This window comes from Nomascus leucogenys, chromosome X (assembly GCF_006542625.1).
Source record: "Nomascus leucogenys isolate Asia chromosome X, Asia_NLE_v1, whole genome shotgun sequence".
NCBI lineage: Eukaryota > Metazoa > Chordata > Mammalia > Primates > Hylobatidae > Nomascus > Nomascus leucogenys.
This window is the reverse complement of record NC_044406.1, coordinates 64836259-64863415: the sequence shown is the minus strand read 5'-3', so window position 1 is coordinate 64863415 and position 27157 is coordinate 64836259. Positions and strand designations below refer to the sequence as shown.

At 39.2% G+C, this 27157-nt stretch overlaps 1 protein-coding gene across 4 annotated transcripts in view; it reads right to left on the bottom strand.

The window, feature by feature from the left end:
- Positions 1-27157, bottom strand: part of CHIC1 (cysteine rich hydrophobic domain 1) — a 123400-nt gene that overhangs the window by 12144 nt on the left and 84099 nt on the right. Inside the window, exon 4 of one of the 4 annotated variants that reach the window (XM_030806850.1) lies at positions 4764-4858. The exons of the other annotated variants lie outside the window; for them this stretch is intronic. Within the exon in view, the coding sequence (XP_030662710.1) occupies positions 4823-4858 (36 nt within the window). The 3' untranslated portion in view covers positions 4764-4822. Of the gene's footprint in view, positions 1-4763; positions 4859-27157 lie in introns of those variants that run through there. 4 annotated transcript variants of the gene reach the window in all.

The window sequence follows — 27157 nt, the reverse complement described above, 5'->3', positions numbered from 1 at the left end:
CTGCCATCTTTTCTGTTTTGCAGTATTCACTAGTGATACCTCCAGGTATGAGAAAACTGAGGCAACTAGGGTCTAGAGCGGACTCCCAGCAAACTGCAGCAGCCCTATGGAACAGAGGCCACACTGTCAGAAGAAAAACAAAGAGAAAACAACAATAAAAAAACACAAAAACCCCATCCAAAGGTCAGCAACCTCAAAAATCAAAGGTAGATAAGCCCACAAAGTTGAAAAAGAACAAAAAAATGATAAAAACTCAAAAATCCAGAGTGCCCCTGTTCCTCCAAATGACCACAACACTGCTCCAGCAAGGGCTCAGAACTGGGCTGAGGCTGACATAGCTGAAATAACAGAAGTAGGCTTCAGAAGGTGGGTAATAATGAAATTTGCTGAGCTAAAGGAGCATGTTGTAACCCAATGCAAAGAAGCTAAGAATTATGATAAAACAAAACAGGAGCTGACAGCCAAAATAGCCAGTTTAGAGAGGAAAATAACTGACATGTTAGACCTGAAAAATATACTACAAGAACTTCACAATACAATCACAAGTATTAATGGCAAAGTAGACCAGACAAAGGAAAGAATGTCAGAGCTGGAAGACTGTCTTTCTGAAATAAGCCAGGCAGACGGCAATACAGATAAAAGAATGAAAAGGAATGAACAAAACCTCTGAGAAATATGGAATTATGTAAAGTGATGGAATCTATGACTGATTGGGGTACCTGAAAGAAACAGGGAGAATGGAACCAAGTTGGAAAACATACTTGAGGATATCATCTAAGAGCACTTCCCCAAACTAGCTAGACAGGCCAACATTCAAATTCAAGAAATGCAGAGAAACCCAGTAAGATACTCCACGAGATCATCCCCAATGTATGATCATCAGATTCTCCAAGGTTGAAATGAGAGAAAAAATGTTAAGGGTAGCCAGAGAGAAAGGCCAAGTCACATACAAGGGGACGACTAAGAGCAGTCTTCCATGAGACTAAGAGCAGACCTCTCAGTGAAAAACCTTACAAGCCAGAAGAAATCAGGGGCCAATATTCAACATTCTTAAAGAAAAGAATTTTCAACACCCAAATTCATGTCTGGCCAAACTAAGCTTCATAAGCAAAAGAGAAATAAAAACCTTTTCAGACAAGCAGATGCTGAGGGAATTTGTTACCACCAGACTTCCCCTGCAAGAGCTCCTGAAGAAAGCCACTAAATATGGAAAGGAAAAACTGTTATCAGCCACTACAAAAACATACTTAAGTACATAGACCAATGACACAAGGAAGCAATCACATAAACAAGTTTGCAAAATAACCAGCTAACATCATGATGAAAAAAATCAAATCCATACATAATAACACTAACCTTAAATGTAAATGGCTAAATGCCCCAATTAAAAGACACAGAATGACAAGCTGGATAAAGAACAAAGACATATTGGTATGCTGTCTTCAAAAGACCCATCCTACATGCAAAGACAAAAATATGCTAAAAATAAAGGGATGGAAGAAAATTTACCAAGCAAATGAAAAGCAGAAAAAAGCAGGGGTTGCAATCCTAGTTTCTGAAAAACCAGACTTTAAACCAACAAAGATCAAAAAAGACAAAGGAGGGCATTACATAATGGTAAAGGGTTCAATTCAACAAGAAGAGCTAACTACCTAAATATATATGCAACCAATACAATAACACCCACATTCATAAAGCAAGTTTTTAGAGACTTTCAAAAGGCTTAGACTCCCACACAATAATAGTGAAAGATTTTAACACCCCACTGACACTATTAGATAATTGAGATAGAAGATTAACAGACATTCAGGACTTAAACTCAGCTCTGGATCAAGCGGACCTGATAGATATCTAAGAACTTTCCACCCCTGAAACAACAGAATATACATTCTTCTCATCGCCACATGGTATTTACTCTAAAATTGATCTCATAATTGGAAGTAAAACACTCCTCAGCAAATGCAAAGAACAGAAATCATAATAGTTTCTCAGAGCACAGAAAAATCAAATTAGAACACAAGATTAAGAAATTCACTCAAAACCACTGTGATGGTTATTACTGAGTGTCAACTTGGTTGGACTGAAGGGTACAAAGTATTGATCCTGGGTGTGACTGTGATGGTGTTGCCAAAAGAGGTTAACATTTGAGTGAGTGGGCTGGGGAAGGCAGATCCACCCTTAATCTGGTGGGCACAATCTAATCAGCTGCCAATAAATATAAAGCAGGCAGAAAAATGTGAAAAGGAGAGACTGGCCTAGCCTCCCAGCCTACATCTTTCTCCCATGCTGGATGCTTCCTACCCTTGAACACTGGACTCCAAGTTCTTCTGTTTTGGGACTCGGACTGTCTCTCCTTCCTCCTCAGCTTGCAGACAGCCTATTGTGGGACCTTGTGATTGTGTAAGTTAATATGTAATAAACTCCCCAATACAATCACACAACTGCATCGGAACTGAACAATGTGCTCCTAAATGACTCTTGGGTACATAATGAAATTAAAGCAGATGTAGGAGATTGGTCATGGTGGTGAGAGAAATTATAGAAAAAATGCAAACCTTGTTGGAAGGCCGGGAGGTTTTGCAAAAGCTTCGAAAGATAATTTGGCTGAAGGCAGCCAAATTCTCTTATCCAGAGCCTGAGAGCAAACAGTAGATAACAAGGAAGTGTAAAGGAACTGATCTAGATAAGTTAGTTTACTTAGGCCTCAGAACCTGGCCTTTAATCATTTGTTTGCAGGACTGCTCTCTCCAGGGGGGCGACCATGTTAATTACCCACAAGTGTGTTGACTCAAAGCCTTTGTCATTAAATCTGTACTAAATAAATCCCCACAGCACTGGCTTGTCAGGGCCACAGCTGCTGGGACTCTTTATGGTGCCCTTCTTGGTGTCTGTGGGTGCCCCAGACCCCTAGCCACGCGACCAGGCAAAAAACCTGTGTCTGTGTACATTTTTTCAGCCATCATTCTGCCAGGGTCTGCTGGTCCAACCTGGCAGCTGGTGCCCTGTGGGAGAAATAGCTGCAATGTATCGCAATGGAACCCTTGAAAATGAAGATGAAGAGACTGCACAGTCAGTAAGTCATTGGTGCCTGCTCGGGATTTGCAAGTTTGAGGACGTTGTTCATGCTAGGGTTTCATCATGGGACAACAGTTATCAGCTCAACAGCAACAGTATATAAAAGTATTGAAACAGCTGCTTAAAGCTAGTGGAGCCTCGATTTCGCAGGCTTAATTAAGGGACCTAATGCAAACTGTTGTTTCCCATAACCCACGATTCCCGGAAGAAGGTATGCTAGATGTAGAGCTCTGGGAACAAGTGAAGAGAAATCTTCAAGAACATCATGTACAAGGGCAATGGGTCCCAGTAACATCTCTAATAGTATGGGCTTTAGTAAGGGCTACTTTGGTCCCACTATACACAGAAAAGCCTAAAAGGAAGAGGGAAGAGGAACCATCACCTACCTTTCCACCTCCACCTCCCTCAGCCTTGCCGTTTCTGGGCAAAAATAATAAAGAGGAAAGGGAGGTTTTGCCTGAGCCCCCTCCTCCAATAAATTGGAAAAAAGACAAGGGATACACTACAGTTATGGGACCCTGTCTTAGGCAAGTGGCATTAGAAGGGGAGCTCTTGGCCTGCCTGTTAATGCAAAATTGACAAGGCAATCAGGTATATAAACCCATTTCTTTTAACGTTTATAAAAAGATAAAAAGCATTAAAGCAAATGGAGTTGCTAGCCCATTTATGAAAGGAATAATTGAAGCCATGGCAGACAACTTCTGTATGACCCCATGGGACTAGTCAGTGCTAGCTAAAACAACTTTGGAGCCCAGCCAATACCTCCTCTGGAGGGCAGAATATGATAAGTTGTGCGAACAACAAGCCAACCAGAATCAAGTGGCCAGGCAAGACACAACCACTGCTATGCTCCAGGGGAGGGGGTCCCCATTCCAATGAACAACAACAACTAAATTTTGATCCCCAGGTCTATACACAAGTGTCTTTGTGTGATCTCAGGGCTTGGGACTGAATTCCCCAAAGTGGAGTTCAACAGGGATCTTTTGTAAATGTTCGACAAGGGCCTCAGGAGCCATTTGTTGAATTTATCAATTGGTTAACCCAGGCAATTAAGAGACAAATTAGTCACACCCAGGATGATGTCTTATTGTTGCAATTGGCTTATGAAAATGCTAACATCGACTGCCAGCAAGCAATGCAGGCAATCAGAGGAAAGACAGCCACAGTCGGGGAACTTATACGAGCATGTCAACTGGTGGGGACTAAAACACACAAAGCCAAAATATTGGCTATGGCATTAAGGCTTCCTGAAGTGAAAAGGGAGAGAAACCCAAATTGTTTTCTATGTGGAGAGCCAGGTCATATGAAGCGGGAATGCCCCCCAATAATAGAGACTAAGGTAACTCAGGAAAACAACCCATTTCTATATGCCCCGATGTAAAAAGGGAAACATTGGGCAAATCAATGCAGGTCCAAATTGATAAAAACAGCAACCCCATAAGTAACTTCATGAGGGACTGGTCCCAGGCCCTGCTCTAAATTGGAGCAATGCCAGTGGCTTTCCTCGGTCAGATGAAAAGCCCACAGTCCTCTCTCTCAGAGCTGCCACCACTGGGAGCACAGGACTGGACTTACTCTGCCCCAAAGAATTAGGGCTAAAAGAAGGAGAAGACCCTAAAAGTGTTGCAACTGGGATCTGGGGCCCCTGCCTCCGGGAACAGTGGGATTAGTCCTAGGGCGATCAAGTCTATCCAGTAAAGGAATTAATGTGCTTACCGGGGTAGTGATTATCAAGGTGAGATACTAGTTATGATGGAATGTAAAGGTCTGCATATTCTTCCCCCTGGATCAAAGATAGCTCAGTTAATACTCTACCGTACTGGCTCCCCAACACCCAGGGAAAAGAAATGGGAAAGGGAAGTTTTGGAAGCACGGGAGCCACAGGAGTATATCTGAACCAATTAATCACTGATCAGAGACGCATGATTACCTTAAAACTTGGAAATAAAAATTTTACTGGCTTATTGGACACAGGGGTAGACATTTCGATAATCAGTCATCAAAACTGGACAGAAACTTGGCCTTGGGTCACTCAGAAACAAAAAATTATCAGCGTCGGGGAAGCACACACAGCCAAGCAGACCACATGCCCCCTAACATGTTGCAATTCAGAGGGAAGAAAGGCAGTTATACAACCTCTAATCATGCCCATCCCTGTTAATCTTTGGGGAACGAGACCTATTAGCCCAATGGGGGAGTCACTCTGCAGACCCCTTTCTTTTTTTTTTTTTTTTTTTTTTTTTTTTTTTTTTTTTTTTACTTATCAGATGGGGTTTTTTTTTTTTTTTATTATACTTTAGGGTTTTAGGGTACATGTGCACAATGTGCAGGTTTGTTACATATGTATCCATGTGCCATGTTGATTTCCTGCACCCATTAACTCATCATTTAGCATTAGGTGTATCTCCTAATGCTGTCCCTCCCCCCTCCCCCCACCCCACAACAGTCCCCGGAGTGTGATGTTCACCTTCCTGTGTCCATGAGTTCTCATTGTTCAATTCCCACCTATGAGTGAGAACATGCGGTGTTTGGTTTTTTGTCCTTGCGATAGTTTACTGAGAATGATGTTTTCCAGTTTCATCCATGTCCCTACAAAGGACACGAACTCATCATTTTTTATGGCTGCATAGTATTCCATGGTGTATATGTGCCACATTTTCTTAATCCAGTCTATCGTTGTTGGACATTTGGGTTGGTTCCAACTCTTTGCTATTGTGAATAGTGCCGCAATAAACATACATGTGCATGTGTCTTTATAGCAGCATGATTTATAGACCTTTGGGTATATACCCAGTAATGGGATGGCTGGGTCAAATGGTATTTCTAGTTCGAGATCCCTGAGGAATCGCCACACTGACTTCCACAATGGTTGAACTAGTTTACAGTCCCACCAACAGTGTAAAAGTGTTCCTATTTCTCCACATCCTCTCCAGCACCTGTTGTTTCCTGATTTTTTAATGATGGCCATTCTAACTGGTGTGAGATGGTATCTCACTGTGGTTTTGATTTGCATTTCTCTGATGGCCAGTGATGATGAGCATTTCTTCATGTGTTTTCTGGCTCTGCAGACCCCTTTCTAATAATGGCCACTGTTATTATCCCTCTCCTACCCCTGACATGGCTCTCTCAAGATCCAATTTGGGTAGCACAGTGGCTTTTAAAGGGAGAAAAATTACAAAGAGCCCATGAATTAGTTGAGCAATTAAAAGCCAGCCATATAGAACAATCAAACAGCCCTTGGAATTCGCCCATCTTTGTCATTCCCCAAAAGTCTGGTAAATGGAGACTTTTGAATGACCTATGGGCTATCAATGCTAATTTGCAACCTACGGGACCCCTTCAACAGGGCTTCCCTTCCCCCATGGTGATTCCTCAAGATTGGCCTATAGTTGTTATTGACTTAAAAGACTGTTTTTATACTATTCCCCTTGCAGAACAGGACAGAGAAAAATTTCCATTTACAATACCAGCTATCAATAATGAAAGGCCAGCTCGCTGATTTCATTGCAAAGTGCTTCTTCAAGGAATGCTGAACAGTCCTACCACGTGTCAGTATCATGTAAATCAAGCTTTGCTCCCCAATAGAAAATAATTTCCTAATTGCACAATTATTCATTTTATGGATGATATTTTACTAGCAGCCCCAATGAGCCAGTACTTTTAAGTTTATATGCCTCTATTGTAAAGAATACAGTTAAGAGGTTTAATCATAGCACCTGAAAAAGTACAAATGTTCTCTCCTTGGAAATATCTCAGATACATCCTAACTTCCTGATGAGTAAGACCTCAAAAGGTTTAAATTAAATACTAGCAACTTGCACATCTTAAATGATTATCAGAAATTACTAGGCGATATTAACTGACTTCACCCCACCTTGGGCAAAACTACTGATAAGTTACAAAACCTGTTTTCTATCTTAAAGGGTGATGCTGCCCTAGACTCTTGAAGGTATTTAACTCCTGCAGCAAAAAGGGAAATAGAAGAAATACAGCAAGATATTTCTCAGAGGCAACTAGATCGCATAAGATCCACAATATTCAGTTCAGTTGTTTGTTTTTCCCACTAAACATTCCCCAACAGGGTTAACAGGACAGATGCCCCCAGGGATGAGCTTTCTAGAACAGGTTTTTTGCTCACTACTGGGACTAAAACACTCTCTCCCTGTATCCAACTAGTTAGTAAAGTCATCCATTCAGGTGGCAGACGATGCAATCAGTTGCTAGGTTATGACCCTGATGTCATCAGAATTCCTTTAAGTAAAAAGCAATTCGAAGCAGTATTGCCCTTATCTTTAGACCTGCAAATAGCACTTTCTGATTACACAGGCCATATAGAGCATGCCCTTCCTGCTGATAAACTACTTCAGTTCTTGTCTCATACTTCTGTGGTTTTGCCTACAAAAATATTTCATTCCCCCATACCTAACGCTTTAACACTGTTTATGAATGGCTCTGGTAAACATGGAAAAGTGGCTGTTTGGTGGAGACCGCATAATTCCCTCACTGATTCTGGATTTACTAGCACTCAGAGAGCTGAAGTTGGAGCCCTGGAAACTTTTTCTGCTCAGCCCATCAATATTGTTAGTGACTCTGCTTATTCTGTTTATTTACTGCAGAACCTAGAAACAGCCCTCATGAAGTCCACTCTGGAGCCCACCCTGTGTGCACTTTTTCTTCGACTTCAGCAACTGCTAGATCAATGTACACATCCAAATATCACATATTTGAGCCCACAGCTCACTGCCTGGCCCATTGGCTTATGGCAATGATCAAGCAGACCTGCAAGTTATGACATTACTGCTTGATCAAGCCACCCAACTGCATCAATTTTTCCACCAAAAATAGAGAAACTTAACAATTTCAACTTACCCAGAGACTAGCTAAATAAATTATCCTGCAATGCCCAGATTGCCAGCTCACAGGCATGTCCCCTCCTTCAAGAGGTGTTAACCCTAGAGGACTAGAACCTTATCAGTTATGGCAAACAGATGTTACACACGTCCCTGAATTTGGAAAACTAAGATATGTACATGTATTTGTTGATACCAATTCTCACTTAATTAGCACTCATGTCTTTCCTAGAGAGTCCACCTGACACGTCATTAAACATCTTCTTTTAACTTTTGCCTTTATGGGGCAGGCCACAAAAATTAAAACTGACAATGGTATGGCTTATGCCAGCTCACAATTTCAACAATTTTGTCACGCATGGAAAATCCAACATTCCACAAGCATCCTGTATAACCCCCAAGGACAGGCCATAGTAGAACGTACCCACGCCACCCTTAAAAATATGCTCAAAAAACAAAAAAGGGGGACTATGACTAAGGACCCTGCAACACCACTAGCACAAGCCTTATCTACCCTTAATTTCTTAAATTTAAATGATAAATTTCAATCAGCTGTAGAAAAGCACTTTGCTAAAACCTCTCAAGACATAAAGCCCACCGTTTTATGGAAAGACATAAACAGTAATGTATGGTGTGGTCCAAATAATTTGTTAATGTGGGGAAGAGGATATGCTTGTGTTCACACCCCCTCAGGTCCTCTTTGGATTCCAGCACGATGCATCAAACCATACCATGGCGTGGCTAGGACCCAACCCGGTACCAGAAATGAAGAAAACGACCCTGCAGGATCTGCAGCCCCAGACGATGCAGCTCCCTTGGACGACACAAGCCCTGGACATTATCGGGGGGATGCTGAAGAAGACAACCCTGGAGGCTGAGCGAATCCTGCTCTGGACACAAGACACCATTCACTCCAGATAATTTGTTCCTTGCTATGCTCTCTGTTGTACACAGCAACTTGCGCAGGGTATTAATCCTTTTTATGCTCTTGCTTTGTCTGCAACCTGTACCTGCTACACTCTATTGGGCTCATATCTTGCATCCGCCTTTCTTCTGCCCTGTCACTTGGGCAGACACCCCCTTTCCAGCCTCTAATAATGTAACTGCTTGGCTAGGAAGAATAGATTTACCCCCAGTGGGGTCCCTCATTAATGGCACACATTGGACTAAGGTGCCAGGTAACACTACATATCACTCCACTATCCTCCTACTGTGTGTAAGTTATAAAAGTTCTAACCCTTACTGTGTACCTGCCCAAACACAATTATGGCTACATCATGGTAAAGGAAATGCCTTAACAGTCTTAGTTGCAGGTAGCCTCAAACTGGGCAACACCACCAATGCTACTTTCCCCAGCATTCCTCCCTGTGCTAAAGAACAAAGCCAAGAAACTAATGGATTCCACTTTGGCTGGGAGGTCTGTCATGGGGGACAAGCCCGTAGCCTCCAGTTAGGCAATTATAACATCTTAGACTGGAGCTCCCACAGCCATTTCAGGGTGATCATACTGATGTCCGCATCTATCATGGCAACAATGACAGTTTCGTAGCCACGCCCTGCTCCCCTATAATTTGGGCCAATAGGGGAATGGGGTATCCCAGGCCCCAAGTAAAGTCCATGCCACCCCAAGATACTTTATGGTGCCTGGGACATCTTAGCACCTCCCTTAACACCTGGCATGGGACATATCATAATTCCAATCACAATTACACTATGACATTTTTTTCATAATCACACTGATCAGTGCCTGATTTGCACTACCCATCCATATGTTTTCCTTATGGGAACCAATATTTCCATTACATTCCAAAACTCCACGTTTGTGACCTGAGTGCAGGGACAGGCTTGGTTCGCCTCTTGTATCACTAATTACAATACATCTAATTTAAATTACAAGTGTCATGGTATTAAGGAGACAATCTAAGGCATTCCTGCCAGTCAATTTGACATGTGATTGGCAAGGTTCCTCTGCTCTTACAACCTTAGAACGTGCCCTGTCCCAGGTCATACACAAAAGATTCATAGTTACACTTATAGACTTTATATTCTCAGCCATAGTCATCCTAGCAACTGCTAGTGTTGTTGTAGCATCTATTACTGAATCACTACAAACAGCTACTTTTGTAGACAATTTGGCCAGGAATGTGTCTAATGAATGTCTCTTACAGCAGGGTATAGATCAAAAGATTCTTGCACATCTGAAAGCCCTCGAAATATGTGCCTTGAAATATGTGGGGAAGCAACAAGATGCAGTGGCATTCTGACAGCAATTAAACTGTGACTGGGAGCTTAAGCACATCTGTGTCACCTCTCTACCTTGGAATAATCAATACATAGTTGAGATGAGGTGAAACAACACCTCTGGTGAACCTTTCATGATAATTTAACAGCAGATGTAAAGCAACTTAAAACTAAAATTCTAGAATCCTTAAATGCCATAGATCTATACACTCAAAAAACAGCCATATGGAAGGGTGTGCAAGAACATCTCTCCCAGATAGACCCCTACTCCTGGGGGTCACTCTTTGATTTGAAAAGAATGTTGCTAATTATACTCATGTTGGTCTTATGTTACTTGAAAATTGTAGGATGCAAAGCTGGAATACGAGTTATAACTGCTGTGCCAGACAAACCTATTGCTGCACACATCTGCACTCTTCAATCAACAAAACCTGATGCAATAAAAAAAAAAAAAAAAAAAAGAAAAGGGGAAGATGTAGGAGATCATTCAGGGTGGTGGGAGAAATTATAGGAAAAACACAAACCTTCTTGGAATGCCAGGTTTTGCAAAAGCTTTGAAAGATAATTTGATGGAAGGCAGCCAAATTCTCTTATCCAGAGACTGAGAGCAAGAGGTAGATAACAAGGAAGTGTAAAGGAATTGATCTAGATAAGTTACTTTACTTAGGCCTTTAATCATTTGCGTGCAGCACTGCTCTCTCCAGGGAGGTGACCATGTTAATTACCCACAAATATGTTGACTCAAAGCCTTTGTCATTAAATCTGTACTAAATAAATACCCACAGCACTGGCTTGTCAGGGCCATGGCTGCTGGGACTCTTTATGGTGCCCTCCTCAGTGTCTGTGGGTGGCCTGGTCCGCTAGCTACATGGCCAGGCAAAAAACCTGTGTCTACATAAACTTTTTTCATCCATTGCTTGGCCAGGGTCTGCTGGTCAGACCTGGCAGACAGAAATCAAGAAGTTCTTTAAACAAACGAGAACAAAGATAAAATGTGCCAGAATCTCTGGGATGGAGCTAAAGCAGTGTTAAGAGGGAAATTTATAGCACTAAATGTCCACATCAAAATGCTAGAAAGACCTCAAGTTAGCAACCTAACATCACAACAAAAAGAACTAGAGAACCAACAACAAACATGCCAAATTTAGTAGCAGATAAGAAATATGCAAGATCAGAGTGGTACTGAAAGAGATAGAGACACAAAAAGAAACCTTCAAAAAACAAATCCAGGAGCTGGATTTTTTTTTTAATAATAAAATAGAATTCTACCTAGACTAATAAGAAAAAAGAGAAGATTATCAAGTAAACACAATCAGAAATGATAAGGAAAATAACACCACTGACCACACAGAAATACAACCAACCATCAGAGAATACTATAAATACCTCTATACACATAAACTAGAAAATAAAGAAGAAATGGATATTTTCCTGGGCACATACAACCTCCCAGGACTGAACCAGGAAGAAAGTGAATCCCTGAATAGACCAATAATGAGTTCTGAAATTGTGGCAGTAATAAATAGCCCACCAACCAAAAAAAAAACCCAGGACCAGGATTCACAGCTGAATTCTAGCAGAGGTACAAAGAAGAGCTGGTACCATTCCTACTAAAACTATTCCAATAAATTGAAAAGGAGAGACTCCTCCCTAATTTATTCTGTGAAGCCAGCATCATCCTAATACCCCAAAATGGCAGAGATACAACAATAACAACAAAACCTTCAGGTCAATATCCTTGACAACATCAATGCAAAAATCCTCAACAAAATACTGGCAATCCAAATCCAGCAGCACATTAAAAGGCTTATCCACCATGATCAAGTTGTCTTTCTCCCTGGAATACAAGGTTGGTTCAACATATACAAATCAAAAAATGTGATTCATCACATAAACAGAAGTAAAGAAAAAAACTACATAATTATCTCAATAGACCAAAAAGGCCTTCAATAAAATTAAACATCCCTTCATGTTAAAAGCTCTCAATAACCTAGATATTGAAGGAATATACCTCAAAATAATAAGAGCCATAAATGAAAAACCTACAGCCAATATCATACTGAATGAGCAAAAGCTGGAAGCATTCTCCTTGAAAACTGGTAAAACACAAGAATGCCCCCTCACCATTCCTATTCAACATGGTATTGGAAGTTCTGACTAGGGCAATTAGGCAAGAAAAAGAAATAAAGCATATTCAAATATCAAGAGAGGAAGTTAAACTATCTTTATTTGCAGTTGACCTGATTCTATATCTAGAACATCCTAATGTCTCAGCCCAAAAGCTTCTTAAGTTGATAAGCAACTTCAGGAAAGTTACAAGATGCAAAATCAATGTGCAAAAATCACTGGCATTCCTATACACCAACAACAGGCAAGCCAAGAGCCAAATCATGAATGAACTCCCATTCACAATTTCCAAAATAAGAATATAAAATACGGCTGGGCACGGTGGCTCACACCTGTAATCTCAGCACTTTGGGAGGCCGAGGTGGGTGGATCACGAGGTCGGGGATCAAGACCATCCTGGCTGACATGGTGAAACCCCGTCTCTACTAAAAAATACAAAATAATTAGCCGGGCATGGTGGCAGGCACCTGTAGTCCCAGCTGCTCTGGAGGCTGAGGCAGGAGAATGGCATGAACCCAGGAGGTGGAGCTTGCAGTGAGCTGAGATCGTGCCACTGCACTCCGGTCTGGGCGATGGAGTAAGACTCCATCTCAAAAAAAAAAATTAAAAAAGAATATAAAATACCTAGGAATATAGCCTACAAGGGAAGTAAAGGACCTCTTCAAGGAGAGCTACAAAACACTGCTCAAAGAAATCAGAAATGACACAAACAAGTGGAAAAAATTCCATGCTCACGGATAGGATGAATCAATATTGTGAAAATAACCACACTGCCCAAAGCAATTTACAAATGCAATGCTATTCCCATTAAACTACCACTGACATTCTTCACAGACTTAGAAAAACTGTTTTAAAATTCATATGACAGAAAAAAAGAGCTTGAATAGCCAAGGCTATCCTAAGCAAAAACAATAAAGCTGGAGGCATCACGCTACCTGACTCTGAACTATACTACAAGGCTACAGTAATCAAAACAGCATGGTACTGGTACAAGAACAGACACATAGACCATTGGAACAAAATAGAGAACCCAGAACTAAGACTGCACACCTACAACCAACTGATCTTTGACAAACCTGAGAAAAACAAGCAATGGGAAAGGATTCCATGTTTAATAAATGGTGCTGGGAGAACTGGCTAGCCATATGCAAAAAACTGAAAGTAGACCTCTTCCTTACACCATATATAAAAATCAACTCAAGACTGATGAAAGACTTAAATATAAAATCCCAAACTATAAAATCTCTAAAAGAAAATTTAGGCAACACCATTCAGGAAATAGGAACAAACATTTCATGATGAAGATGCCAAAAGCAATTGCAACAAAAGCAAAAATTGACAAATGGGATCTAATTAAACTAAAGAGCTTCTGCACAGCAAAATAAACTATTATCAGGGTGAACAGAAAACCTACAGAATAGGAGAAAATTTTTGCAATCCATCCATCTGAAAAGGTCTAATATCCAGCATCTACAAGGACCTTAAACAAACTTACAAGAGAAAAACCCATTAAAAAGTGGGCAAAAGACATAAACAGACACCTCTCAAAGGAAGACATACATACACCTAACAAACATAAAAAAATGCTCAATATCACTGATCATTAGAGTAATGCAAATCAAAACTACAATGAGATACCATTTCACATCAGTCAGAATGCCTATTATTAAAAAGTCAAAAAACAACAGATGCTGGTGAGGTTGTGGAGGAAAAGGAATGCTCTTACACCGTTGGTGGGAGTGTAAATTAGTTTAACTGTTATGGAAGAGAGTGTGGCAATTCCTCAAATACCTAGAGGCAGAAATACTATTTGGCCCAGCAATCCCATTACTGGGAATATACCAAAGGAATATAAATCATTCTATTATAAAGATAAGCATGTATATGTTAATTGCAGCACTACTCACAACAGCAAAGAGAGAATCAAAAGAATCAATGGAATCAACAGAAATGCCCATCAGTGATAGACTTGATAATGTGGTGTGTGTGTATATATATATATATATATACACATAAACACTATATATATACACACACACAATATATACACAATATTGTATATATATGTATGTATATATATACACACACAATATTGTGTGTATATGTATAGTGTGTATATATATATAGTGTGTATATATATACACACACACAATATAGTGTGTATATATATACACACACACAAAATATTGTGTGTATATGTATAGTGTGTATATATATAGTGTGTGTATATATATATACACACACACACACCACCACCACCACCATGGAATGTTATGTAGCCATGAAAAGGAATGTGATTGTATCCTTTGAAGTGACATGAATGGAGCTCGAGGCCATTATCCTCAGCAAATAATGCAGGAAGAGAAAACCAAATACCCACATTCTCACTCATAAATTGGAGCTGAATGATGAGAACACACAGACACACAGTGGGGAACAACACACTGGGGCTTGTCAGAGGGTGGGAGGTGAGAATGAAGAGCATCAGAAAGAACAACTAATGGATGGTGGGCTTAATACCTAGGTGATGGGATGATCTGCGCAGCAAACCACCATGGCACACATTTACCTATGTAACAAACCTGCATATTTGCCACATGTACCTTTGAACTTAAAAGAAGAAAAAGCCAAGTAAATAAAATCAAATGGAAAAAGGAGACATTATAAGGGATACTATAGAAATAAAAAGAATCACTAGAGACTGTTATGAACTATATGCCAACAAATTGGAAAACCAAAATAATGGACCAATTTCTGGACAAATTTACCAAGACTGAATCAGAAAGAACACTAAAACCTGAACAGACCAATAATGTGTAATGTGATTCATTCACCAATAAAACATCTCAAAACAACAAAATGCCCAGGAGTGGATGGCTTTATGGCTGAATTCTGCCAAACTTTTAAAGAAGAACTAATAACAATTCCTCTCAAACTACTCTAAAAAACTGAAGACAAAGAAATGCTTCCTAATTCATTCTACAAGGCCTGCATTAACCTGATACCAAAGCCAGAGAAGAATACAAGAGAAAAACTACAGTCTAATATACGTCATGAACATAAATGCAAAAGTCCTCAACAAAATACTAGCAAAATGAACATCAAGCAACACATTAAAAAGATAAATACCATGATCAAGTGGGATTTATCCCAGGAATGTAAGGATAGCTCAACATACACAATCAGTAAATGTGGTAAACCATATCAACAGAAGATAAAAGAGTAAAAATATAAATCATTTTAATCAGTGCAGAAAAAGCATTTGATAAAATTCAACAACGCTTCAAAGTAAAAACTCTCAGCAAACTGAGTACACAAGGAATATATCTCAAAAACAATAATGCCCATATATGATAAACCCACAGCTAACATTATAATAAATAGGGAAAAATTGAAAGTGTTTCCTTTAAGATCTGGAACAAAACCAGGATGTCCACTTTCACTATTTTGACCAAAATTTTACTAGAAGTTTTAGCCACAGCAATAAGGCAAAACGAAGAAATATAAAGCAACAAAGAAAGAAAGAACTCAAATTGTCCTATTTGCAGATGACATGATCATATATAATTAGGAAAGCCTAAAGATGTCACCAATCTTTCAAATTCAGTAAAATTGCAGGATACAAAATCAATACATGAATGTCAGTAGCATATCCATATGCCAACAATAAACAATCTGAAAAAGAAATTTCTAAAAATCCCACTTACAATAGATACAAAAAAATTTTTAGGAATAGATTTACTCAAAGAGGTAAAAGATTTCTGTAATGAAAATCATAAAACATTGATGAAAGAAATTAAAAAGGGCACACACACACAAAAACGGAAAGACAGCCCATGCTAATAGGTTGGAAGAATTAATATTGTTAAAATGCCCGTACTATCCGAAGCAATATACAAATTCAATGTATTCCCAATCACAATACAAATTACATTCTTCATAGAAAGAGAAAATAACTATAAAATGTGAATGGAAATACACAACACCCTGAATAAGCAAAGCAACCTTGCACAAAAAGAACAAAGCCGTAGGCACTAAAATAATTTCAAAATATACTACTAAGCTACAGTAACCAAAGCAGCATGATACTGGCATAAAAAACAGACACATACACCAGGACAGAACAGAGGACCCTGAAGTAAATCCACATATTTTACAGCCAACTGATTTTCTTTTTATTTTACTTTAAGTTCCGGGATACATGTGCAGAACGTGCAGGTTTGTTACATAGGTATACGTGTACCATGGTGGTTTGCTGCATCTATTGACCCATCCTCTAGGTTCCCTCCCCTCATCCCACACCCCACAACAGGCCCTAGAGTGTGTTGTTCCCCTCCCTGGGTCCATGTGTTCTTATTGTTCAACTCCCACTTATGAGTGAGAGCATGAGGTGCTTGGTTTTCTGTTCCTGTGTTTACTGAGGAAGATGGCTTCCAGCTTTATCCATGTCCCTGCAAAGGAAATAATCTCTTTTTATGGCTGCATAGTATTCCATGCTGTATATGTACCACATTTTCTTTATCCAGTTTAAATTGATGGGCATTTTGGTTGGTTCCATGTTACTGCTATTGTGAACAGTACTGCAATAAACATATGTGTGCATGTATCTTTATAATAGAATGATTTCTATTCCTTCAGGTATATATCCAGTAATGAAATTGCTGGGTCAAATGGTATTTCTGGTTCTAGGTCCTTGAGGAATTGCCACACTGTCTTCCACAATGGTTGAACTAATTTACATTCCCACCAATAATGTAAAAGCATTCCTATTTCTTCACAACCTCACCAACATCTGTTGTTTATTGACTTTTTAATAATTGCCATTCTGACTGGCATGAGATGATCTCTTATTGTGGTTTTGATTTGCATTTCTCTAATGATCAGTGATGTTGAGCTTTTTTTCCATATGTTTGTTGGCCACATACATGTCTTCTTTTGAATAGCATCTGCTCATATACTTTGCCCACATTTTGATGACATTGTTTTTATCTTGTAAATTTAAGTTCCTAGTAGATTCTGGATATTAGACTTTGGTCAGGTGGGTAGATTGCAAACATTTTCTCCCATTCTGTAGGTTGCCTGTTCACTCTGATGATAGTTTCTTTTGCTGTGAAGAAGCTCTTTAGTTTCATTAGATCCCATTTGTCAATTTTGGCTTTTGTTGCAATTGCTTTTGGTATTTATGTCATGAAGTCTTTGCCCATGCCTATGTCCTGAATGTTACTGCCTAGGTTTTTTTCTAAGGCTTTTATGGTTTTGGGATTTACATTTGAGTCTTTATTCCATCTTGAGTTAATTTTTGTATAAGGTGTAAGGAAGGGGTACAGTTTCTGCTTTTTGCATATGGGCTAGCCAGTTCTCCCAGCACCATTTATGGAATGGAAAATCCTTTCCCTGTTGCTTGTTTTTGTCAGGTTCATCGAAGAACGGATGGTTGTAGATGTGTGGTGTTATTTCTAAGGTCTCTGTTCTGTTCCATTGGTCTGTCTGTCTTGGTACCAGTACCATGCTGTTTTGGTTACTGTAGCCTTGTATTATAGTTTAAAGTCAGGTAGTGTGATGCCTCCAGCTTTGTTCTTTTTGCTTAGAACTGTCTTGGCTATATGGGCTCTTCTTTGGTTCCATACGAACTTTAAAGTAGTTTTTTCTATTCTGTGAAGAATGTCAATGGTAGTTTGATGGGAAGAGCATTAAATCTATAAATTACTATGGGCAGTATGGCCATGTTCATGATATTGATTCTTCCTATCCATGAGCATGGAATGTTTTTCCATTTGTCTGTGTCCTCTCTTATTTCCTTCAGCAGTGGTTTGTAGTTCTCCTTGAAGAGGTCCTTAAGGTCCTTCACATCCCTTGTTAGCTGTATCCTTAGGTATTTTATTCTCTTTGTAGCAAGTGTGATTGGGAGTTCACTCATGATTTGGCTTTCTGCTTGTCTATTGTTGATGTATAGGAATGCAGGTAATTTTTGCACATTGATTTTGTATCCTGAGACTTTGCTGAAGTTACTTATCAGCTTAAGGAGTTTTGTGGCTGAGACAATGGGGTTCTCTAAATACACAATCATGTCATCTGCAAACAGAGACAGTTTGACTTCCTCTCTTCCCATTTGAATGTCCTTTATTTTTCTCTCTTGCCTGATTGCCCTGGCCAGAACTTCCAATACTATGTTGAAAAAAGAGTGGTGAGAGAGGGCATCCTTGTCTTGGGCCAGTTTTCAAAGGAAATGTTTCCAGCTTTTGCCCATTCAATATGATATTGGCTGTGGGTTTGTCTAATTCTGTGAAGAATGTGAATGGTAGTTTGATGGGAATAACATTACATCTGTAAATTATTATTTTGAGATATGTTCCATCAATATCTAGTTTGTTGAGAGTTTTAACATGAAGGAATGTGAAATTTTATTAAAGGCCTTTTCTGCATCTATTGAGATAATCATGTGGTTTTTGTCTTTGGTTCTGTTTATGTGATGGATTACGTTTATTGACTTGCATATGTTGAACCAGCCTCACATCCCAAGGATGAAGCTGCCTTGATTGTGTGGATAAGTTTTTTGATGTGCTGCTGGATTCGGTTTGCCAGTATTTTATTGAGGATTTTTGCATCAAAGTTCATCAGGAATATCGGCCTGAAGTTTCCTTTTTTTGTTGTGTCTCTGCCAGGTTTGTGTATCAGGACGATGCTGGCCTCATAAAATGAGTTAGGGAGGAGTCCCTCCTTTTCAATTTTTTGGAATAGTTTCAGAAGAAATGGTACCAAATCCTCTTTGTACTTCTGGTAGATTTCAGCGTGAATCTGTCTGCTTCTGGGTTTTTTTTTTTTTTTTTTTGGTTGGTAGGCTATTAATTACTGCTTCAATTTCAGAACTTGTTATTGGTCTATTCAAGAATTTGACTTCCTCCTGGTTTAGTCTTGGGAGGGTGTATGTGTCGAGGAATTTATCAATTTCTTCTAGATTTTCTAGTTTATTTGTGGAGAGGTGTTTATAGTATTCTCTGAGGATAGTTTCTATTTCTGTGGGGTCAGTGGTGATATCCCCTTTATCATTTTTCATTGTGCCTATCTGATTCTTCTCTCTTTTCTTCTTTATTAGTCTAGCTAGCAGTCTATTTTGTTGATTTTTTCAAAAACCAGTTCCTAGATTCATTGATTTTTGGAGGGTTTTTTTTTTTGTGTGCCTCTATCTCCTTCAGTTCTGCTCTGATCTTAGTTATTTCTTGTCTTCTGATAGCTTTTGGATTTGTTTGCTCTTGCTTCTCTAGTTCTTTTAATTGTGATATTAGGGTGTCGATTTAAAAGCTTTCCAGTTTTCTGATATGAGCATTTAGTGCTATAAATTTCCCTCTTAACACTGCTTTAGCTGTGTCCCAGAAATTCTGGTACATTGTCTCATTGTTCTCATTGGTTTCAAAGAACTTGATTCCTGCCTTAATTTTGCTATTTATCCAGGAATCTTTCAGGAACAGGTTTTTCAATTTCCATGTAGTTGTGTGGTTTTCAGTGAGTTGCTTAACCTTGAGTTCTAATTTGATTGCACTGTGGTCTGAGAGACTGTTATGATTTCCATTGTTTTGCATTTGTTGAGTAGTGTTTTACTTCCAACTATGTGGTCAATTCTAGAATAAGTGCCATGTGGCACTCAGAAGAATGTATATTCTGCAGATTTGGGGTGGAGAGTTCTTTAGATGTCTATTAGTTCTGCTTGGTCCAGAGTGGAGTTCAAGTCCTGAATATCCTTGTTAATTTTCTGTCTCGTTGATCTGTCTAATATCGATAGTGGGGTGTTAAAGTCTCCCATTTTTGTTGTGTGGGAGTCTAAGTCTCTTTGTAGGTCTCTAAGAACTTGTTTTATGAATCTGGGTGTTCCTTTATTGGGTGCATATATGTTTAGGATAGTTAGCTCTTCCTGTTGCATTGATCCTTTTAGCATTATGTAATGTCCTTCTTTGTCTTTTTTGATCTTTGTTGGGAAGTTTATCAGAGACTAGGATTGCAACCCCTGCTTTTTTTGCTTTCCATTTGCTTGGTAAATATTCCTCCATTCCTTTATTTTGAGCCTGTGTCTCTGCACATGAGACGGGTCTCCTGAATACAGCACACTGATGGGTCTTGACTCTTTATCCAATTTGCTACGCTGTGTCTTTTAATTAGGGCATTTAGCTTATTTACATTTAAGGTTAATATTGTTATATGTGAATTTGATGCTGTCATCATGATCCTAGCTGGTTATTTTGCACACTAGTTGATGCAGTTTCTTCATGGTGTCATTGGTCTTTACATTTTGGTGTGTTTTTGCAGTGGCTGGTTCCAGTTTTTCCTTTCCATATTTAGTGCTTCCTTCAAGAGCTCTTGCAAGGAAGGCCTGGTGGTGAAAAAAATCCCTTAGCATTTGCTTGTCTGGAAAATATTTTATTTCTCCTGTCTGGATATGAAATTCTGGGTTGAAAAATCTTTTCTTTTAGAATGTTGAATATTGGCCCCCACTCTCTTCTGGCTTGTAGGGTTTCTGCTGAGAGATCCGCTGTTAGTTTGATGGTCTTCCCTTTGTAGGTTACCTGACCTTTCTCTCTGGCTGCCTTAACGCTTTTTCCTTCATTTTGACCTTGGACAATCTGATGATTATGTGTCTTCAGGTTGATCTTCTCATGAAGTATCTTAGTAGTGTTCTCTGTATTTCCTGAATTTGAATGTTGTTCTTACTAGGTTAGGGAATTTCTCCTGGAGTGTGTTTTCCAGCTTGTTTCCATTCTCCCCGTCTCCTTCAGGTACTCCAGTCAATCATAGGTTCAGTCTTTATATAGTCCCATCTTTCTCTGAGGCTTTGTTCGTTCCTTTTCATTCTTTTTTCTCTAATTTTGTATGCATGCCCTTTTTCAGCAAGATGGTCTTCAAACTCTGATATCCTTTCTGCCACTTGGTCAATTCAGCTATGGATACTTGTGTATGCTTCACCAAGTTCTTGTGCTGTGTGTTTCAGCTCCATCAGGTCACTTATATTCCTCTCTAAAATGGTTATTCTAGTTAGCAGCTCCTCTAACCCTTTACCTTCTTAGCTTCTTTGCATTGGGTTAAAACATGCTTCTTTCACTCAGGGAAGTTTGTTATTATCCATCTTCTGAAGCCTACTTCTGTCAATTCGTCCATCTCATCCTCTGTCCAGTTCTGCGCCCTTGCTGGAGAGGAGTTCAATCATTTGGAGGAAAAGAGGCACTCTGGTATTTTAGGCTTTCAGGGTTTTTTTATTTTGTTGTTGTTGTTCTTTGTCTTCTTCATGAGTTTGTCTAAGTTTTGATTTTTGGAGCTGCTGTCCCTTGGGGTTTTTGTTGGTACTTTTTTTGTGGTTGATACTATTGTTGTTGCTTTCTGTTTGTTTTTCTTTCAATGGTCAGGTCCCTCTTCTCTACAGCTGCTGTAGTTTGCTGGGGGTTCACTTCAGGCCCTATTCATCTGGTTCTCTTCCACACCTGGAGGCTGGAGAACAGCAAAGTTGGGTGCTTATTTCTTCCTTTCGGATCTCTGATCTCAAGGGACATTGACCTGATGTCAGTAGAATTGCTCCTGTATAGGGTGTCTGACAACTCCTGTTGGAGGGTCTCACCCAGTTGGGTGGCACGGGGAACAGAATCCATTTAATCAACCACTTTGACTGTCCCTTGGTGGAGGGGAGTACCTCACTGGGCAGAAACCCACTCGTCTAGGCTGCCCAGATTCCTCAGCAGTAGCAGGAGGAAAGGCTAAGTCTGCTGGTCCACAGAGACTGTGGCTATGCCTTCCCCTAGGGGCTCAGGCCCAGGGAGATCAGAGTTCTGTCCCTGAGCCCATGGATGAAGTTGGTGGAGTTCCTGCAAGGAGGTCCCACCCAGTGAGGAGGGATGGGTCAGCATCAAGCCTGAAGAGGTGCTCTGGCCACAGTCTGCCACACAGCCAGTGTGTTAGGCTGTGGGGGACATCTCTTGGGACCAAGTCATCCAGCCTCCCTGGCTCCAGCAGGGGAAAATTGTGGCCTCAAGCTATAGAGATGGCTCCTACCCTTCCCCTGCCCATGGAGCTTAGTGTGTTAGGCAGCTGTCAGTCCCAGTGCTGGCAGTTGCCTCTCCCCCAAAGGAGCTCAATCAGCTTAAAAGGCAGCCGCAGCTGTGGTGCTGGTCGCCCATCTCTCCAGGAACTCAGCAGGGGAGTTCTAGAAACTCCCTAGAACTGAACTCTAGTTAAGTTCTAACTAGAAACTTAATCAGATTCTAGCTGAGATGCTGTTGAGAATCTGCACGGTTCCGATGTTAGAACCCTAGTCCCCGGTGGCATGGATTTATAAGTGGGATCTTCCAATATGTGGGTTGCACAGTTCTGTAGAAAAAGCATGGTTTCCCTAGCTGGGTAGCACGCTCACTCCCCACCTCCCTTCAGCCAACTGACTTTCAATGAAGGCACCAAAGACATACCATGGGTAAAGTGTATCCTCTTCAATAAATGGTACTGGGAAAACTGTTAGCTTTTATTTCTTTGTCATAATTCCGTTTGTCTATTTTTACTTTCAAAGTTTTATCCATAAAATCTTTGACCAGACCAATGCCTTGAAGCATTTCTCCAACTTTTCCTATAGTAGTTTCATCGTTTCAGGTATTACATTTAAGTCTAAAATACATTTCTATTTGATTTTTGTATATGGTGAGAGACAGGAGTCTAGTTTCATTCTTCTGCATATGGATATCCAAAGTCAAAAAGACAGAAGTGAAATTGTCTCTGTTTGCTTATGACCTTATCCTATAAATAGAAAACCTGACAGATTCCACCAAAAAACTGTTAGAGTTGATAAACAAATTCAGTAAATTTACAAGATACAAAATCAACATACAAGTTTCAGTTGTGTTTCTATATGCTACAAACTAAGAAAGTAAGAAAGAAATTAAGAAAGCAATCCCATTTACAATAGCATCACAAAAATGTACTCAGGATTAAAGTTCACTTAGGATGTGAAAGATCCATATCCTGAAAACTACAAAACAATGATAATAGAAATGGAAGAACACACGAATGGAAGGATATTTTGTGCTTGTGCATTGAAAGAATATTGTTAAAATGTCCATACTACCTAAAGCAACCTACAGATTCAAAACAATCCCTATGAAAATTCCAATTTTATATTTCACAAAAATAGAAAAAGCATTTCCTAAAATTCATTTGGAAACACAAAAGATTGCAAATAGCCAAAATAGTCTTCAGAAAAAAGAACAAAGCTGGAGGCCTCACACTACCTGATTTCAAAATATATTACAAAGCTATAAAAATCAAAACTGCATGGTAACAGCATAAATACAGACACATTGGACAATAGAACAGGATAGAGTGCCCAGAAAAAAACTTATGTTTATTCATAGTCAAACCATGGTCAATTGGTTTGACAAAGTTGCTAAGAACACACAACAGAGAAAGGACAGTCTCTTTAATAAATGATATTGGAACAACTGAATATCCACATGCAGCGGAATAAAATTGGACCCTTACCTCATACCATACATAAAAATCAGCTCAAAATGGATTAAAGACTTAAATGCAAGACCTGAAAATATAAAACTACTAGAAGAAAACATAGGGTAAAAACTCCATGACACTGGTCTGGGTAGTAATTTCTTGGTAAAAGCACAGGCAACAAAAGCAGAAATAAATGAACAGGACTGCATGACACTATTTCCTTTGCTTTGCAAAGGAAATAATTAACAGAGTGAAGAGACAATTGCATGGATTGGGAGAAAATATTTGCAAACCATACATCTGACGAGGCTAATATCCAAAACATAAGAAACTCAAACTGTAATAAAATAATCCAATTACCAAAAATAGGTGGAGGATCTGAATAGATACTTCTCAAAAGAAGACATACAGGTAGCCAACAGGTATATAAAAAGGTGCTCAATATCACTAATCATCAGGGCAATTCAAATGAATACCATAATGAGATATTACCTCACACCTATTAGAATGGCTACTATGAAAAAGACAAAAGATAACAAGTGTTGGTGAGGATGTAGAATAAAGGGAATTCTTTACACTGTTGACAGAAATGTAAATTAATACAGCTGTTATGGAAAACAGTATGGATGTTCCTCAAAAAACTAAAAATAGAATTCCCATATGATCCAGAAAGGTATACATCCAAAAAAATTGAAATAAGTATGTCAAATGGGTATCTGAACTCCCATGTTCATTGCAGCATTATTCACAATAGCCAAGATAGAGAGATACCTAAGTGTCCATCAATGGACTAATGAATAAAGAAAATGTAGCACATACACATAATAGAATTCTATGCAGCATTAAGAAAAGAAAATTCTATTATTTTTCACAACACAGATAGCCTGAAAGACATTATGTTAAGTGATAAAAGCCAGGCACAGATAGATACTGTGTGATCTCACTTATATGTGGAATCTAAAAAAATTGATCTCATAAAAGTAGAGAGCAGAACGGTGGTTACCAGTAAAAGGGGTTTGGGGAAGATGAAAGGTGAGATATTGGTCAAAGGATACAAAGTTTCGGTTAGATCAAGGCAGAAAATTAACAAAAATATAAAGGGCCCAAACTCAACATGACCAAATGGACCTAATCAATATCTACGGAACTCTTCACTCCAAAACAATGGGACATACATTCTTCTCATTGCCACATGGCACATATTCTAAAATTGACCATACAATCAGACAAAACAATCCTCAGCAAATTAAAAAAAACCATACCAACCACAATCTCAGACCACAGCACAATAAAAACAGAAAAAAATACTGAGAAAATAACTCAAAACCATACAGTTACAGGGAAACTAAACAATCTGTTCCTGAATGACTTCTAGGTAAAAAATAAAATTCAGGCAGAAATCAAGAAATTTTTTGAAACTAATGAGAACATGATAATAATGTACCAGAATCTCTGGAACATGGCTAAGGCAGTGTTAAAAGGGAAATGTATAGCACTAAATGTCCACATCAAGAAGTTAGAAACATCTCAAATTAACAAGCTAAACCACAACTAGAACTAGAGAAGCAAGAGCAAACTAACCACAAAGCTAGCAGAAAACAAGAAATAACCAAAATCAGAGCTGAATTGAAGGAAAATCTAGAGACAACCATATAAAAGATCAACAAATCCAGGAGTGTCTACTTTGAAAAAATTAGTAAGGTAGACTGCTTGTTAGACTAATAAAGAAAAAAACAGATCCAAATAAATACAATTAGAAACAACAAAGGGGAAATTCGTGAAGCATTCCATATTTTTTCCTTGATGAACATTGATGCAAAAATCCTCAATAAAATACTGGCAAACCGAATCCAGCAGCACATCAAAAAGCTTATCCACCATGATCAAGTGGGCTTCATCCCTGGGATGCAAGGCTGGTTCAACATACACAAATCAATAAATGTAATCCAGCATATAAACAGAACCAAAGACAAAAACCACATGATTATCTCAATAGATGCAGAAAAGGCCTTTGACAAAATTCAACAACGCTTCATGCTAAAAACTCTCAATAAATTAGGTATTGATGGGATGTATCTCAAAATAATAAGAGCTATCTATGACAAACCCACAGCCAATATCATACTGAATGGGCAAAAACTGGAAGCACTCCCTTTGAAAACTGGCACAAGACAGGGATGCCCTCTCTCACCACTCCTATTCAACATAGTGTTGGAAGTTCTGGCCAGGGCAATCAGGCAGGAGAAGGAAATAAAGGGTATTCAATTAGGAAAAGAGGAAGTCAAACTGTCCCTGTTTGCAGATGACATGATTGTCTATCTAGAAAACCCCACTGTATCAGCCCAAAATCTCCTCAAGCTGATAGGCAACTTCAGCAAAGTCTCAGGATACAAAATCAATGTACAAAAATCACAAGCATTCTTGTACACCAATCACAGACACACAGAGAGCCAAATCATGAGTGAACTCCCATTCACAATTGCTTCAAAGAGAATAAAATACCTAGGAATCCAACTTACAAGGGATGTGAAGGACCTCTTCAAGGAGAACTACAAACCACTGCTCAATGAAATAAAAGAGGATACAAACAAATGGAAGAACATTCCATGCTCATGGGTTGGAAGAATCAATATCGTGAAAATGGCCCTACTGCCCAAGGCAATTTATAGATTCAATGGCATCTCCATCAAGCTACCAATGACTTTCTTCACAGAATTGGAAAAAACTACTTTAAAGTTCATATGGAACCAAAAAAGAGCCCTCACTGCCAAGCCAATCCTAAGCCAAAAGAACAAAGCTGGAGGCATCATGCTACCTGACTTCAAACTATACTACAAGGCTACAGTAACCAAAACAGCATGGTACTGGTACCAAAACAGAGACATAGATCAATGGAACAGAACAGAGCCCTCAGAAATAATGCCACATAGCTAAACTATCTGATCTTTGACAAACCTGACAAAAACAAGCAATGGGGAAAGGATTCCCTATTTAATAAATGGTGCCAGGAAAACTGGCTAGCCATATGTAGAAAGCTGAAACTGGATCCCTTCCTTATACCTTATACAAAAATTAATTCAAGATGGATTAAAGACTTACATGTTAGACCTAAAACCATAAAAACCCTAGAAGAAAACCTAGGCAATACCATTCAGGACATAGGCATGGGCAAGGACTTCATGTCTAAAACATCAAAAGCAATGGTAACAAAAGCCAAAATTGACAAATGGGATCTAATTAAACTAAAGAGCTTCTGCCCAGCAAAAGAAAATACCATCAGAGTGAACAGGCAACCTACAAAATGGGAGAAAATTTTCACAACCTACTCATCTGACAAAGGGCTAATATCCAGAATCTACAATGAACTCAAACAAATTTACAAGAACAAAACAAAC